A 17,708-nucleotide genomic window follows, 5' to 3' on the forward strand; every position below is an offset into this window, starting at 1 on the left:
TGTGTGTATGTATGTATGTGTGTGTGTGTGTGTGTGTGTGTGTGTGTATGTATGTGTGTGTGTATGTATGTATGTATGTATGTGTGTGTGTGTGGCAAAGAGAGGAAATCAACCTTCCGCTCGTCGTCCTTGCACTTCCTTTTAGGGAAAAGCAGTCGCTCTGCGGTGTGTGTGTGTGTGTGTGTGTGTGTGTGTGAGATGACTACCTGGGTTACACTTCATCCGTGTCAGTGGGACACACCCACATGCTCGGAGCTCAGCTGATGATCTAATCTCCTAAATTTAAGCCCCATACGTCTACTGTGTTTGTCTTCGAGCGTTAGTGGTGTGTGTGTGTGTGTGTGTGTGTGTGTGTGTGTGTGTGTGTGTGTGTGTGTGTGTGTGGCAGAGATCCTGTTGTTTTATTTCAAGGCGGTCTCTTTAGGGCCGCTGAGTAACCAGGAGTCTGCTCCTGAGTCACGCGCTTATTGGAGCATGATTCCGCGCTCCTGTGTGGCTAAAATAATACAAATAAATATAAATAAATAAATATAAATCTGCCTTTGTCCTAAAACAGCTTCACATAGCTGTGTAAAATACCAAATAGAATAATGTATAAAAATTATTATATAGCAGTTAAATCAATATAATAATATAGTAACTTGGGTATCTGTTCATTTTAGTGAATTATTAATTGTTTTTTTTTTTTTTATAAATTGATGATGTTGGTCTTTAAACTACATATATCTATTACAATCATTTTATAGTACATTTTATTATTATTATTATTTTTATTATTATTATAAAAATAAAAATCTCTTATAGAGTAATTAACTCTATATAATTAATATAAAGTAATTTATATAAAGTAATATAATATACAGTATAAAAGTAATTAACACAGTTCACATATTAGTTATATAATTTTTTTATGTAATGTATTGTATTCCCTTTTTAAACTAAAAAAATTAATAATAATAATAAAGTAATAATTATTATACATTTTTAAAAGTAAATAAAATTTAAGCCATTCTTTTACATAAAACAAGCAAATTAAATAACATTTATTAATTATAATAACACTAATAATACTACTAATTATTTTTTTGTTTTATATTTAAATCGTGACTTTAGAAAATACCTTATTTGTTTGTTTTAGCTTTATTTTTTTCACCCGATCAATAACAAGCAAATAAATGATATAGCAAACACACACACACCACCTGTTCCTCTCTTCGTGCATGCACTTGCGTGTGTGTGTTTGTGTGTGTGTCTGAAACACACCTGCTTAGATCATCCAATCAGACGACAGCTCTGAGGTCACTTCCTCACCAGGGTCTCAGCTAAATCTGATTAGCAGCTTGTGTGTGTGTGTGTGTGTGTGTGTGTGTGTGTGTGTGTGTGTGTGTGTGTGTGTGTGTGTTTGCAGATTAACAGCAGTGTGTAAGACTGAGACGTGGGGTTAGTCATGTTATTATCGCACTACTGAAAATGACTGGATCACACAGGCTGTGCGTGTGTGTGTGTGTGTGTGTGTGTGTGTGTGTGTGTGTGTGTGTGTGTGTGTGTGAGAGCAGAAGATTACAGAGCTGAGGTAACAGATGATAAAAAGTGCTGGTGTAATTAGTGACTGCGTGAGACAGTCTGATCAGCTCAGAGGGGGGACGGATCAGAGCAGAGCGTCCGCGTCTCAGTCACACACCTGCTCTGTCTCCTGATACACACCGTCTCTTCAACACACACACACACACACACACACACACACTCTCCCCCTCCTCCCACAGGGGCCTACAAGAATGTGCGGTGCTGCTGTCTCCTAAACCGTTACACACACACTCCATTCAGATGTCTCTCTGTGTGTGTGTGTGTGTGTGTGTGTGTGTGTGTGTGTGTGTGTGTGTGTGAGACTGAGAAAGAGTGAGTGACTCATTACACTGAAGAATCTGAGCTATCTTAATGAGTTTGTGTAATGATGAGGAGAGACACACACACACACACACACACACACACACACACACACACACACAGACACAGACAGACACAGAGCTGAGTGTCATGTGGGGAGACTGAGGGGCGGAGTCAGAGTGCTTCAGTCTCTCTCTCTCTTGCTGTCAAATTTAGATTCTCTCTCAGTCTCTCTAAATTCTTCTGGTTTCTCTCTCTCTCTCTCTCTCTCTCTCTCTCTCTCTCTCTCTCTCTCTCTCTCTCCTTTGTTCTTCTGGTCTCCATCTTTCTCTCCCTTCCCTGTGCATCTGGTCTCTCTCTTATTGTATTTCTCTCACTATCTCTATTCGTCTGGTCTCTCTCTCTCTCTCTCTCACCATCTTTTTGTCTCTCTCTCTCTCTCTCTCTCTCTCTCTCTCTCTCTCTCTCTCTCTCTCTGCGCGGTGTGTTTATGCGGTTAGAGAGATGTTTACAGAGCCGGTTTTCCTGGTTATATAAACTCGGCTGTAATTAGTTTCAACTCCTCGCTTTGCTCTTATCTTATTAAAGACACCTCGGAAATGCCTGATGTGATCTAGTCGTCCAAATTCTCTCTCTTTCTCTCTCTCTCTCTCTCTCTCTCTCTCTCTTTCTGTGTCTCCATCTCACCTCCACACACAGAGACAGCTTTACAGTGGAGTGCTGCTCTTGCTCTTCTTATGAGAAAGCATGGGTAAAATATTCCCTGAATGCAGAGCGGTGTCGTGTGTGTGTGTGTGTGTGTGTGAGAGAGAGAGAAAAAAGAGATAGAGAGAAGCTGCTTCGTGATCGTGCTGTTAGGAGTGACGTAATGCTGAGCTGTGTGTGTGTGTGTGTGATGGAATGTTAGCGCATTCTCCAGTCTTTCTCTATGTGCATGTGTGTGTCTTCGTGTCTCATGCGTGTCTTCGTCTCGGGGACAGAAGGGCGTGTCTGAGAGAAACCTGCAGCTGCGTTGTCGCTAACGTCAGGAAAGGAAAGTGTTTCCACGCACCCAGTACAAGCGGGTAGATGAGGTGCCGTAGTCTGGGTTCTTCACACTCGACACCCTTCTCCGCGCTCGTTTAGGGGCGGGGCTTCCGACCGCAGGTTTTACGTCTTAAGCACGCAAATATCGTACCGTCATCATTTTGCTGATTTATTGGATTTCCTGTGGAAGCAGCACTCGAGCAGGTGTAAGCGCTCACTCCGCAAACGAGACATGAAGACAATCGTGTCCAGCATCGTACGAGCGTAAACAGGAAGTAACGTGACATCACATTAGTCCGCGTGCGACGTCGAGCGCGGTCCGCGTCCACACCTGATGCGGTTCATTAGATGACGTCGCAAGGAAAAAAGATCAGTCCAGAGATCTGCTCTCTGTCTCAGAAACCACTTTCTGAACTCGGTCCCCATAAGGTCCCTAAACCGGGAAATGTGTCACGTGAGTGTCATTATACACTCGAAAACAGTCATTCTACATTAAAATTTAATCTTCTTCTTTTTTTCATTGCAAACATACATTTTATTCACTTCCATAATTAATAAATCTTAAATATAAATTAACCGTCATATTCTTCTGTGCCTAAAATAATAATAAAGAAAAAAATATTTTTATTTATACATTGCTTTTACAGACACTTGAAGAAAATTGTAAATAGATTAAAAAGTAAAAAATTGTACATGAAAAACATGCTGAAGTTATTATTTTTTTTTTAAAGTTCCAAACATGATTTCGATACATTGTTAGATTTTTTCACGACTAATTATAGGTGAGACTCTTTGAGTTTTTCCTTTCACTAACGTTCATTTACTTAAATGTAACGACTTTACTGTGAAATTAGTGGGCGTGGTTTATTCAATGGGTAATCAATCACAAAGGACTAATAAACCAATAAAATGTGCTTTTAACAGCTGACGCGGTCACAAAGCAGCGTTACTGAGATACGAGTTCAGTTTATTTCTATATTCTTCTATAGTCCGAATTTGTATGAAACATTGACTTATTTCCTACTTTATATTCTTATTGGAAAACTCTTCTTTTCTTTTTTAATTTTAAAGGTCATCAGCAGGCATATAAGCGTCTCACTTTATATCATACACCGTATGTGACAAATAAAATTTTTACTTTTTTTTTTATTTGTAGATTTACAGTACTCTTAATGTTTATGATTTAAAACGTATCCACTTTTAATCCGAGAGAAAAAATAATATATATATTTTTTTGTTTTGGAAGGCGAGCAGGTTCTGCGTACAGATTGTTTCTTTGGAATTGTAAGTCGCAAAATATTTTGTTTTTTTAATCCGTCTCGATTTGATTTCATAACCGATCTTCGGCTCTCTTACAGATAAAGACGATTTGGTGTTTTGTGTTTACACACTGTGTTTTTGGTTTGTTTTGCGTTTACGAGACGAAAAAAAACAACCCCAGAGCCACCGGTGAGTCCCTGACTGTCCTGCATGGTGTTCGCTCGTCACTCGCCGCTGCAGCGCTGCGCTGTTAGCATGCTAATCATGTTAGAGAACCCTGTGTGACGTCCCTCCATACTTTGTCCTGTTCTCGTCCTTTTCTCTCTCTCTCTCTCTCTCTCTCTCTCTCTCTCTCTCTCACACACACACACACTGGTGTGTTTCGGTTCTGGAATTGTCCGAGTCATCAGCGTGTCCCGGGGGGGTCTGATTAGGTGATGCAGCCCGAGTGTGAGATTAGATTAACCCGTCACTCATCAGATTCTTCTGAATGTCCTGTGAGAAATTTATTTATTTATTTATTTTATTTTCAGATTTTATTGGTGAAAAAAATGTAAAGTTATGTGAGATGTTCTGTTTTTAATGGTTAAAGAGCTCAGTATTAAATCTGGATGCTTTATATAATGAGTATGATGCCGTGTCGTCGCCCCCTGCTGGTCGGGCTGCAACACCAACGATTAGTGTCGCTATAGTGATGTGTAGAGACGTCGGTCACAATATTTGTATTTTAAATGATTTCATTTATTTTTCTTACACTTTCCCGCTGTTTGTGTCGCACAAATGTTTGTCCTTAATCTATATAATTTATTTTATTGTATTTTTAAGGACTTTTTCATTGTTAAATGTTTTTTTATTGTTACATTAATTTTTTTAACCTACTAAAAACGGCAAATAATTGTATTTTTAATAGTGAATATATTTATTATAATTTATACGACTTTATATTAAAATTTCTAACAATAATCAGGTTGTAAATTTATAATTTTATTGAAAATATATATTAAAAAACAACCTCGGATGGAGCCGACTAGATGTTAACTTTTTGTACTTATGTGTACTTTTTTAAATTTCAGAATATTTTGTATTTTTTTTATTATTTTTTCAATTAATGAAATAAAATAAAAACATTTAAATACATGTAACTGAATTAAACTTTTACACATTTTAAGGTAAAAGATTTTTAAAAATCTGTGACGTTGAGCAGAACAGTTCAGATCCTGAGAGTATACTGTTAAAACTTAGTGTTCTAGAAAGTATTGGCACCCCCACCCCTCCAAGAAGCATTAATTTGTGATTATAATGTCGCGAGTAGAAAAGTTTCTACATGCTTACTACTATTCATAAACTACTTGAGGGTATTGTGTGTGTGTGTGTGTGTGTGTGTGTGTGTGTGTGTGTGTGTGTGAGTGTGTGTGAGAGAGAGTATGTGTGTGTGAGGATTGAGGCTGAGTTTTCACTTTCAGGTTCATGGCTTGTATGAAACTATGCGGATAAAAGTTGAAGGTAGCGCTCCACCTGTTACTGATTTACAGAGGTGTGTGTGTGTGTGTGTGTGTGTGTGTGTGTGTGTGAGAACCTAAGAATTGTAGCCAAAGGTAAATTTTGTGTCTGAAGGTCAGCATTCTTGAACACTTGTGTGTTTTGTGTGCGCGCATGCACAGGTGTGTTTTGCTAATAATTCTGTTCGAAAGTTTACACACCCCTGGCTTGAGTTCTTGTGTCACAGAGTCGGAGGGTGAATCTGTATCCCTGAGCTGTACTGCAGAGTGTGTCAGCATGAACAGGAAACAGCTCTGTGTGGAGGGAGGAAACACACACACACACACACACACACACACACACACACACACACACACACACACACACACACACACACACACATATCTACCTGACCCCTATTGTTTTAGCGCTGATTGAGCTGGAAGGGGAATTCCAACAAAAAAAATAATAATAACTTTTACATTTCCGTGTTAATGATGATTCATTTTACTGTCGGTCCTCACTGGTGGACTAATTTTTTAAAAGTAATAATCATTACAACTTTTAATATTTAAAAAAATCAGATTGTATGAAGTTTTTTACTTTCTGGATGTCCGTTTCGTAAAATGTAAAAATATTTTCCAATCTTCAATGTTGTGGTTTTTTTTTTTTTCCCCTTCATTCATCAACAAACCAAATTTTAAAGAATTATTTTTTTCTCAACAAATAATTAATGATCTGGCAGCTTGTTAGGGAACCTGCACTCTGTGATTTTTATCATGTATCACCTTGGAATATTCTAACATAATATTTTTTGTCATCCGAACTCTTATAAACATTCTTTAAAAATGATCAAATCTAATCGATTCATAAATCTATCACTGTATCTCGGGTTTATCGAGGACTTAAAACCCACAATGACAAAAACAAAACTCAAAGTGAGGATCAGCGCTAACTTCCAACCATAAATCATTAAAAAAATAAAAATAAATTTGACATCAACTTTGTCTCCAATGTGGGGTACACAAACAAAAACAAACCAAAAATAATAATGATTGTTTCCCTTCCCTATTGTTGTATTGGCCAGTTCAGTTTAATTGATTTGTTCAGAGCCCCTCCCTCAGCTGTGCTGTTTCCCTGGAGGGGCGTGGCTCAGTGCTAGCTCATTTACATAGACACTGAAACTGTGTGTTCAGAAAAGGAGTAAAATAAAGTGCATTATCTGTTAACAAACGCTTTACGGCGGAGCTCAGACACCAGTTAAAGACGGTAAAATATGGGACCTTTAAATCTTACAGGTTCCTCCTTAAATGAAACCGAGTAATATAGCGCTGACTCCGCGGATCTGACCCGAGGCCTAGGGTTCGTATCAGATGAAAAGCTTTATGTTGGATATCTGAGCAGCCGCGTATCGAGACGCGGCTCCGATGAAGCCTCGCGGTTGTGATTGTGTTCACGGGTTAATGATCTAAAATTACGCACCGGAGCTCCGAGAATGAAAGAGAAGTCCCTCCTTGGCTTTTGTTTTTAAGACAAAAGGAGCTCAGATGGCGCTGTTCGGGAGACAAAGGCAGATCTCCTCCGGCCGCGGGCGCTTCCTCACGACCTCTCTCCTTTTCCAAAATATCGGGTCGTGTGGTGTTAAGGGTTCACACACCCTGATGGATGGGAGGATACAGAAACACACTGTCGCTCAGAAGTACGTCCTGGGTTTGTGTTTGAAATCTGATCTCAGCTGAGCGTCGGGTGACTTCCTGTTCTACGATTCAAAGGCACGTTTTTGCTAATCAAATGAATGCACGAACGAGACCGTGTACAGAACGTAAATGCACCGGGCGCGCGCAAGGACAATTCATTTAGCCGAGCAGGCAGTTAACAACAAGGACAGTCTCGGAGTGACCATCAGCCCCACTGATTATTTATTGTATTTTTTTCTCTTGTTTTTCTCTCTGCAGGAGTTGGAGTTCCATGGTGTGATGCGGTTTTATTTCCAGGACAGAGTGGCCGGGAACTTCGCCACTAAGTGCATCCGCGTGTCCAGCACGGCCACCACGCAAGACGTGATCGAGACTCTGGCCGAAAAGTTCCGACCCGACATGAGGATGCTCTCGTCGCCCAAATACTCCCTGTACGAGGTGCACGTCAGCGGGGGTGAGTAGCGCCGCGGCACGCTCGGACAAACAAACGTTGGCTAGCTTGATGAGAGTCCCAGGTTTTCTTAATATTTAGATATACTGTATGTCAAAGAATACTAATCACAAGTAATGTACCGTACCACTGGCGTATAATCGCCACAATGATACAATAAAAATAAAAACAATAATTAAATAAAATTTTTAAATAAATAAAATAAAAACTTTGGAATTGGAAGTCATTATAAACCACATTATTTTGCCAAATTATTAATTATTTTCATATAACAGCATTGCCCAAGTATAACCACTCCATCAGATGCTATTTTTGTTTTTTTTAAACACTTCTTTTTCTTCTAAGGCTATAGAAAATAACACTCGCACTCACATTAATCATAAACATATGATCATTAGGTTAGCCAGCTAGCTAAGGCAGCCATATTCTTCTTTTTCTTATATGTTGTAGCTTAAAAATCACAGAACGTCCTATTTAATTTTCCTTTCCTTTACATAGCGCCAATATATTTTTTTTATTGAACAGTTTTATCAATAACAAACGGATTTGTTTTCCTTTATAATATTTTTCGTATCCGAACTCATAAATATTCTTAAAAAAACAAAACAAAAAACTAATCGGTTCATTAATTGATCGTAGGCGTGTCTGACGAGTCTCAGGTTTAACAAGGACTTAAAACCCGGAATGAGACTCAAAGTGAGGACCAAAGCTAACTTCCTTATTGTCTTCAATTTTGGGTTTGTTTATATCGTGTTCAAACAAACGGATTTGTTTTCTTTTAAGTTTTTTTTTTAAATATGAAGCGATTCAATATATAAATTACAAACAGCTTGTAAATAAATAAATAGACGTTGGTCGCTACATGTACGATTGAATAAAGTCGATTGATTGAGGTTCTCGTTAGTTAGTCTTTATTTACTGTATAATATTATATTGTGTAATATTTTTAATTTATAAGTTATATAATTTTTCAGTACATTAGCTAGTTACAAAACCGCTAGGTTTTTTTTATTTTCCCTGAACCAGACAATCCATGCGCTATAACCAGAGTAAGATTGTTATCAAAAAAGCATTTAATAAAAAAAAAAAAGAAAAGATATGACCCGTGCACTCGTCCTCTCTGGCAGAAGAACGGAAGCTGGACCTGGACGAGAAGCCCCTGGTGGTGCAGCTGAACTGGAACAAAGACGACAGAGAGGGACGCTTCGTCCTCAAGAACGAGAACGACATCATCCCGAAGGTGAGTGCAGGGTTAAAGGTTAATGACGTAAACTAGGAGGTGTGTTATGGAAGCTCCATATAATCGGACATCTTCAGGACATGTTTCATGGTTTTCCTTCAACAGGACAAGATGGAAAAACTATAGCTCTGTAACTATAACTCGTTTTGCAGAAAATAATTTAACGTACAAATATGAATCGTGAAGCGCAAAAAACGATTCTTTAGAAACTCTACAGATGTGTTCTCTGTGGCGCTGATGAACAGAAATAAAGGTTTATACCTAATTATTAAAAAAGACCTAATTTTGGTCCAATCCTAAACCTGATACAGTGCTGGAGGGGAAAAAAGTATTTGCCCCTTTCTGATTCCACCCCCCCCCCCCCCCCCCCCAACCATAAATCAAATCAATGAAGAAATATTTTAAACATTTAAGGAATTTTTATATCACTTCTGAGGAAATACAAAAGAATGATGATTTCATTTATTTAAGGAAAAAAAGAATGTCCAAACCTGCCTGGCCCTATGTGAAAAAGTAATTGCCCCCTAAACCTAATAACTGATATTGTCATCCTTGGCTAATCAAGCGAACATGCTAATAAACGGAACGCAAAATTACTTTTTTTGATGGGTGACAGGCCGCGAAAACTCTTCCTCTTTCCTCTGCGTCTCCTACAAATTCTGACGACGTTTGAGTTTTCCGACAGCTCAGACAGATATCCTGATACATCTGACTAAATTTCTGTTCCTTGGTCATAGTGATGACGGCGCAGCTCCTCTCTCTCTCTCTCTCTCTCTCTCTCTCTCTCCTCAGAAAATCCAAAGCAACGGGCCGGAGAAAGAAAAAGAAGGCGTGATCCAGAACTTCAAAAGAACCCTGTCGAAGAAAGAGAAAAAGAAAGAGAAGAAGAGAGATAAAGAGGCGTCCGCTCGGATACCTGATGGTGACGAGCACGCGCTGAACAGAGAGGACGGGTGAGAATCTCTAATGAGGAAAAGAAAACAAAAATTGTTGTTCTGTAATGAATTTCCTGCAGGATTCTATTCAGGTGTTTCTTGCTGTTCTATCATTTTAACGATTAGAGAGAACTCGAGACTGGCGGCGGAGGTCTACAAGGACATGCCCGAGACCAGCTTCACTCGCACCATCTCCAACCCCGAGGTGGTGATGAAGAGGAGGAGGCAGCAGAAGCTGGAGAAGAGGATGCAGGAGTTCCGCAGCGGAGACGGACGACCCGACTCAGGTCTAACACGCTTTCCGTGCCGTTTGTGTTCGTTTCCAGCCCGTGAATGTGTTTAAAAATAAATAAATAAATAAAAAACCTGATGCCGGTGACGTAATGACGCCGCGACCCGTAATTCCTTAATGATAGGTTTCGGAGAGCGCTCCTCGGGTACGGCCAGGCGCTGGCTTCTCCCTGGTGGACATTTTGTTCTGTGTGGGTTGGAAACGGCTGCTCAAGGCTGAAAAGGCACCGCAAGCGAGGCTCCAGGAAACGATCTGACGCAAAACATATTGCTGAGCAGATCGCATCTTATGTAATCGTGTCATTTTATTGATTTGTTTTTATTTAAAACCAAACGTCTATTCGATATTGACATTGTCGCAAAGCAGCTTCACACAATCGATCTGTTACAAACAGCCCTGAGTTCACGTTAGTTGTCAGTTATTAGTACTATAAGTACAAGAATCATGTATAATACATTGAATTATAGAAATAATAATATAAACTTAAATAGAAGTTATACAATATAAGCAAACTTAACAAAAATATACAAATAAAATCGGTAAACAGAGTAAACAGACTTATAAACAGACAAATAACTAACTAAAAAAGAAAATAAATAAATAAAATAAATAAATAGCACAAAATACAAATAAAGAAAGAAAAAGAGGAAAGAAAAAAAAGTCACAGTGTTTCATCGATTAAATCAGAAAGTCGAGACAATAACAGAGCAGAATTATGATTATCTATTAGATTTAAAGAGTTTAAAAGGTTTTGTGTTTCACAGAGGAAGGGTGATGGTTTAGGAGATGATTTAGAAAATGTACATTTATGAATGTTGAATGTAGCCATTTAAATATAAAAGTTGACAATATATTCAAGTGATTTATTACTGACGGAAAAAGATAATTATGTCCTTTAATGTAAAATTGTAAGATTCCTGAATTAAATTAAAAATATGATATCCGTGACACGTCCATCGTTTTCCCGTTTAACACAAACGCATTGTTCCCGTGACAACGCTGTACGGTCTAGTAAACATGATGATCTTGATTTTATACCCGTGTTTAGACGCTCAGATCGAAACAAATCCAAATCTACTTCAAGGTGATTCAAAATGAAAATCCTGGGAATGTTTGACTGTTTCGTAGATAATGCATGTTTTGTGTCCACTTCTCTTCTATATAAAGGAGCTATCGCTGAGCCACGCCCGTTAGGGAACATCAGAGCAGACCAACAACCCAGGGGGCGGGGCCTTTCTTGTATGATGTCATAGTTTGGGAGAAATCGAATTGTCTGTCTGGTTTGCGATACAAAAAAGGGAAAAGATGGGATTCACCAGGGACGTGCCGATTCGATATCATCGCGATACCTAAGTGACTGTTTGATTCGTATTAAGATTTTGTAAATATTGCAATACTGAAAATATGCGATCCGGTGTATTTTAGCCCGGGCTCTGTTTCTATTTAAACGGACACGCGTGGAATAACGATGTCCTTTAAACAGATGCTAATTATTTTTTCCTGTGTCTCTGACTGTTGTCTCTCAGGTGGGACGCTGAGGATCTACGCAGACAGTCTGAAGCCCAACATCCCCTATAAGACCATCCTGCTGTCCACCACCGACACGGCCGACTTCGCCGTGGCCGAGGCTCTGGAGAAGTACGGCCTGGAGAAGGAGAACCCCAGAGAGTACTGCATCGCTCGGGTACAGCTCACACGACACAAAAACAAACAACAAAACGTAAACAAGTCCTTTACGACGCATCTTTGATCAACATCAAATGCAGGACTCGGCTGCTGTTACCATGGTAACGTGAGCATGCCGGTTGCTGTTACTGTGGCGATTTCGCGCATTATAAAAAGCGTATCATTTTAAAATGTGTCTTCATTCACACGATGGACACAAGACACTGCTGTTTGGGAACGTTATTCACCAGGGATCACGCGATACGATATTATCACGATAAGATAATCAGTGCAGATTCGATTTGTATTGCAGTTCAGCATTACAATTTTATATAAAAAAAAAAAAAAACATTCCAGATTTCATTATAATCCTGAACAAACTTGTCTCCCAACAGGACGCTGTGCTGCTTGCTGATGTGTGAATAGCTTTGAGCGCCACCTGTAGGATTATAGAGGAACTGCCATGTTTCACTACCTCAAATATAAAACATCAAAATAAAAAAAAACTATAATAATAATTTTGGAGTCACGCGATACATTCCTTGAAAAAAATACACAAAAGAATCGTAATAAATAACCAAAACAATCCCCCCCCCATTTCTACTACTGTTATTATTATTATTTTTTAAACTCAGTGTAAAGAGAAATCTTTGAATTGCGTAAATTAGATTTTAATAGTTCAAGACTCAGTCAGGTTTTGATGTTAGTTACAAAATACAAAACAAACAATAAAAAACGTGAACGTTTTTTTAAACTCATTTTTCAAAAAAGTTCTTTTTAACTCATTTTTGAGTTGGTGCGAATGCGGGACTCGGCTGCAGCGTTCTGTTCCACAGTGCACTTTACACTTCACAAAACCCCTCCATCCGGAACGCTAATGCAGACGTCACTTCCTCCATGCGTTACCATAGTAACGTAAGCATACGGGTGCACACCGGTTGCTGCTACTGTGGAAATTTCACATTACTGAAATTAAATACTGAATATTCATTCAACCCAAAACTGAGTCATTCCTGAAGAAATTTAATGTGCAGTTTTAAACAAGCGGATTCCTAGTTTATAATAGTCAGGATTTACCCTCACTCACCCATCGTCATTACCGCTTATTCCTGGATTCATGGTGGCGGGGGGCCTGGAGCCTATCTCAGGAGACTTGGGGCACGAGGTGGGGTACACAGACGTACACATTTACTCACTAAGGGCAATTTGAGAACACCAATTAACCTAACCCACATGTCTTTGGGAGGAAACCGGAGTACCCGGAGGAAACCCACCATGCGCAGGGAGAACATGCAAACTCCATGCACACAGAGACGTGTGTGAGAGAGCTGGAGAGGTTAGATCTCCTAAAGCACTGCTGCATACTGTAAGTCTCTTTTAGAGAGATGAGTAAACATGAGCACATCGTAAAGCAGTGTGTATGGGTATGGCATTATGGGTATGGCATTATGGGCATGGCATTATGGGCATGGCATTATGGGTAAGGTCAGAAACAGTAGTGAAAATAGACTGACGAAGGAACGTTAAACTTATAACGATAATCCTCAAAGGACCTTTAGCTTTAGAAGATTAATATAGAACATGATTAAGGGTGATGTTGTTCTTGAAGCAAGCATTACATCACTGCAGAAATGCGCCGTTATAAACTATTATCACATCCCGTATCTGCAAACGTTAGCTCACTAGCCTAGCAAACTGAGGAGGAGATGCAGCGTGACCCAAAGCCCCGTTTACAATGAGCGAGATCACGTTCCTAGAAAACCTCATATGTGACTTCAGGGAGCTGTTAAGGAGTCGTGCGTTTCTCATCCTTTACCAGCGAGTGTGTACGCTCTGATGAATAATTTATATTAAAAGCTCTCCTGCCTGTTTCTTTTTATTTTTGTGCCTGTATTAAATTGGCCAGGGCTTCGGCTTTGCTCGTTGCGCTGATGAAATGTTTCCAGGTTCTCCCTGGACGAATCCTGACCATCTCAGCACGTCTGAGCGGTGTGTGTGTGTGTGTGTGTGTGTGTGTGTGTGTGTGCTGGACCACAGCCAGGCTCTAATGTTAGGAGGATTAATTGTTGTTTGGCTCTGCCGCCGCAGCCCAGCGTGTGTGGAGGGAAATATAGCGCTCTTTGCTTTATTTATTTATTCATTTTTCTGTTTAATTATACGCCATGAACCTTCGCAGGTCGCTGCAGATTTCTAGTGAAGTGAGTTTAACCACCTCGACATCAGAGTTCTGTGCACGTATGTTTAGCAAAAATAGGTTCATAAGGCTCGCGTCTCACGTACTTGTTGAGGAACAAAAAGACTTGTGACTGGCGTATTGGCGGGTTGGTTAGCGGTTAGCTGGTTATTCTTACAAGCAACAATTTGAAACACACAACACTAATCGGTAGGGGTGGGATTGACCAGCCCCCCTCCCGATATCATGATTTCTTGGTCACGGATTCGATTAAAATTGCGATTCCATAAGTAACATGATTTTATAAATATCCAGATTCGATATCACATTTTTACCCGGTTTTATTGCAATTTTAAACCTTTTAAACAAGTTAGTTTAAACATTAGTTTTTTTTCGTAGTTAAAAACCAAGCTCACTAACTGTTTAACATTTAACTGAGCAGCGCGTATCTCCGTCATCCCACATAATTATTGTGCTGAGCAAATTATTCACTCCTAACGACATGGGATGTAAATGTGTGAATCGTTTAGAGTGCGCCACCTGTAGGATTATAAAGAAACCGTGATGTTTTGCCGCCTCAGGCACCTTAAAAGTCTCTTGAATTCAAAAGTGAACACACGGGTTTAGCGGCTACGAGCATGTGCGGCTTCTAACGCAGACTAGTTAGCACCCGCGGTCTTGTGAGGTCGGTGTGCGTGTGTGTAATAGGTGGGTTTGAGACTAATTCACTTACAGAGCTCTAGAAAAGGGAAGATCCAAAGCTTTAAATGTCTGCGATGTTTGATAACGTGACGCCATAAAAATGTGTTTCTGTTGCGCCACTCGGAAGCTTCTTCGTTTATATCTGAGGCTGATCAGTCCATCACCGGTCACGACCAATCAAACTGAAAATTAACCAATTCTGGTCACTGCCCCATGAACCGTTTCATCTCTATTATGAACATTACAGTAGTTAGATGTTAGTTTTGTCCTCCTCAGGTGGTCCACTCTGACGAGAAGCCCATCAAAGAGACCATCCTGGAGGACTCGGAGTGCCCTTTACAGATCTTCCGAGACTGGACCAGCGATAAAGGTCTGACGCGCTACTCAGTCGTCGTTTTCTTCTCAGCTGTGCACAGGAGGATGATTAATTATCACGTGAGCAGATGTGCAGTGTGATGTGGAGTGAGTTGATGTGCTCATGTTTTGGTTTTGTTACAGAGGCGTTAGTGTTCCAGCTGAAGAAACGTCCTCCTGACTTCATGCCTAAGAAAGGTCTCAAGCCGGGGGACAGGATGGTGCCGCTGCATGGAGGTCTGCCTCCTGAGAAACTGCCCTACCTGGTGGAGCTGAGTCCAGGTACATCACATGTTTCTGGGGTGGTGTTTCCACATCTGTTGCTTGGACCCTCTTCCTGCTGCAGTTGCTCTGTTTCACTAACACTGTAGTGTGGTGTATAGAGGGGTAGCTGTGTGTTTGTGTACGCGCTAACGATCAAGCTAATAATCTTCTTTCTCCTGCTACATCTCTCTCTCTCTCTCTCTCTCTCTCTCTCTCTCTCTCTCTGGTCACTTTGGCTCCTCTGTGCTTCTGGCTCCTGTGCATGTGTCCTCTCCTAGGGCGAGGGAATCACTATGCCTACTACGCTTACCGGCAACACGAAGGTAACACGCCTCTCCTCCCTGCACCTGCCTCACTAACGTTTCCTCCCTCCTCACCTGTCGCTCCTAAAAAGACCACAGTGAAGCTCGGGGTTTCAAAAACCTTTTTTTTTTTTTTTTTTTTTTCTTAGGCAGTTTTAATGCAACCAGATTTTTCTATAGCTACTGTATTTAAGCTAGCATTTTTTGTTTTTTAGAATTATTAACATTAAATCATTAACTGCTTCTCGTCTTCCGATTTGTCACGACAGCATAAACGTCTCCAGTCTTCTGTCTACTATTTTTAAAATATGCGTACAAATCCTCAGCTCTTCTTTATAACGCTCATTTAAGACACGGCGAAGAATGCCACCTGGCACACGATTTCTTTTGTTTATGGTTTATAATTAGCATGCTAGATAGCTAGCGGATTCTGAGCTCGTTTTCAGTCCCCATTCGGGGTGCTAAGGATCAATCATCAAATCGATTTACTGTTGTTAAAAATCTAAGAGACTATAAACCGATAATGTTTGTTTTGCATCGTATTTCTCTGCAACACGCACATCTATTAACTCGCCCACCACTAGAGGGTGCACTCGAGGTTCAGGCACTGCGTGACCAACAGGTCGTGTATTTTAGCGGAGTGGTCTTTAAACGTGGACAGAGGGACAAGGGAAGCATTTCTGTCAACTTTGTTTTCATTTCATGATGTTAGTTTATACTGTCTGCGTACGTTAATCTGTCTCACACAACTAGTTTGCCGCTAGAAGTGTTTATGTAAAAAAATAATTTTCCTGTTTGCGTTATTATTAATGATAATTTTTGCACAAAAGCATTTTTTTTATTAAAAAAAATGTGTAAAAATTTGTTGTCTTAATGAAAAACTAGGATTTATTAATTAAAAAATTTTTTTTTTCATTTCTTTGTTTTTTTTGTCAACTAGCTAACTTTTGCTAAGAAAGCTAGCTGTCCAGTCTAGCCTGTTAATTCTAAACTATTAAGACTTGATCCAGATGTGTGGTTGTCCTTATTTCGGTTGTGATTGGACCAAAAATTTGTTTGTGAGGACACTTTTGGTCCATTCACAGCTGAGAACAGGGTTATATGTTGTAGCTAGGGACTAGCTAGGTGGCTCAATATAGTAGTGATAGTGATTTATTTATTTATTTTTTTTAAGCATCTGTCATATTAACTATTATTACAGTGATTATTCCACACCATTATTTGTACGTTTAATTTTTTTAAATTGCATGCGAACAAAATAGAATTGTTCTTTAAGCTCAAGCGAGTGAAGATATTATGATTATACACTTTTACAAATACTTCAATATGAAAAAATAAAAAATTCTGAACAAACTTTTAGGACGATGTGCTGCCTGCTAATGCGTGGATAAATAGTTTAGAGTGCCACCTGTAGGGTCGTAGTGGACCTGTAGGATTTTATCAAATTAAATGCAAACAAATATAAGTAAAAACATTTATTAAAAAACTAATGTTTGCAGTCAGTGTGGCGTTACATACAAAAAAAAATCATGATACGTAACAAAAGATTTTTCTCAGCATCTCCAGTGTACGGTATGGTGCGCTAGCTAGCGAGTCGGGTCAGTTTAAAGAAACCAAGACTGTGTGAGTGTAAAGCACAGCCCTGAATAAAACCAACTAACAGAGAGAGAGATTCCTCTAAAGTGTGACGCTTTGTTTAAACAGCAAACGTACCGAACGAACCAGTTTCATGAGTTTTGGTAGGTGATGTTTTGTTTATTTATTTATTTATAATTATTTATTTTTAATCCAGTACTTCTAACCTCCACGAGAGAATGTGCTAGATAATATCGTCTCCGGATCCTGAGCTACTGAACATCGAGTCTGAAACATCAGGTCTGTTTGTAACAAGAGGAAGCTAGTTTCACTCGCCGTTAGCTAGCTGGAGCGTTTATCTACCTTATGTAAGCGATAAGCAGGAGAAAAATTATGTTTAAAAAAAAAA

General features: G+C 39.5%; 1 protein-coding gene across 10 annotated transcripts in view; it reads left to right on the plus strand.

The window, feature by feature from the left end:
- Window positions 1-17,708, plus strand: part of afdna (afadin, adherens junction formation factor a) — a 123,407-nt gene that overhangs the window by 35,979 nt on the left and 69,720 nt on the right. For 5 of the 10 annotated variants that reach the window (XM_053489334.1, XM_053489329.1, XM_053489327.1 and 2 more), the window contains exons 2-9: window positions 7,605-7,800; window positions 8,925-9,037; window positions 9,830-9,990; window positions 10,099-10,259; window positions 11,791-11,948; window positions 15,081-15,174; window positions 15,303-15,440; window positions 15,701-15,745. In XM_053489334.1, the coding sequence (XP_053345309.1) occupies window positions 7,605-7,800; window positions 8,925-9,037; window positions 9,830-9,990; window positions 10,099-10,259; window positions 11,791-11,948; window positions 15,081-15,174; window positions 15,303-15,440; window positions 15,701-15,745 (1,066 nt within the window). The remainder of the gene's footprint in view (window positions 1-7,604; window positions 7,801-8,924; window positions 9,038-9,829; window positions 9,991-10,098; window positions 10,260-11,790; window positions 11,949-15,080; window positions 15,175-15,302; window positions 15,441-15,700; window positions 15,746-17,708) is intronic. The other 5 variants (XM_053489335.1, XM_053489328.1, XM_053489336.1 and 2 more) reach the window with 3 other exon arrangements.

Source organism: Clarias gariepinus, chromosome 27 (genome assembly GCF_024256425.1).
Source record: "Clarias gariepinus isolate MV-2021 ecotype Netherlands chromosome 27, CGAR_prim_01v2, whole genome shotgun sequence".
NCBI classification, from domain to species: domain Eukaryota; kingdom Metazoa; phylum Chordata; class Actinopteri; order Siluriformes; family Clariidae; genus Clarias; species Clarias gariepinus.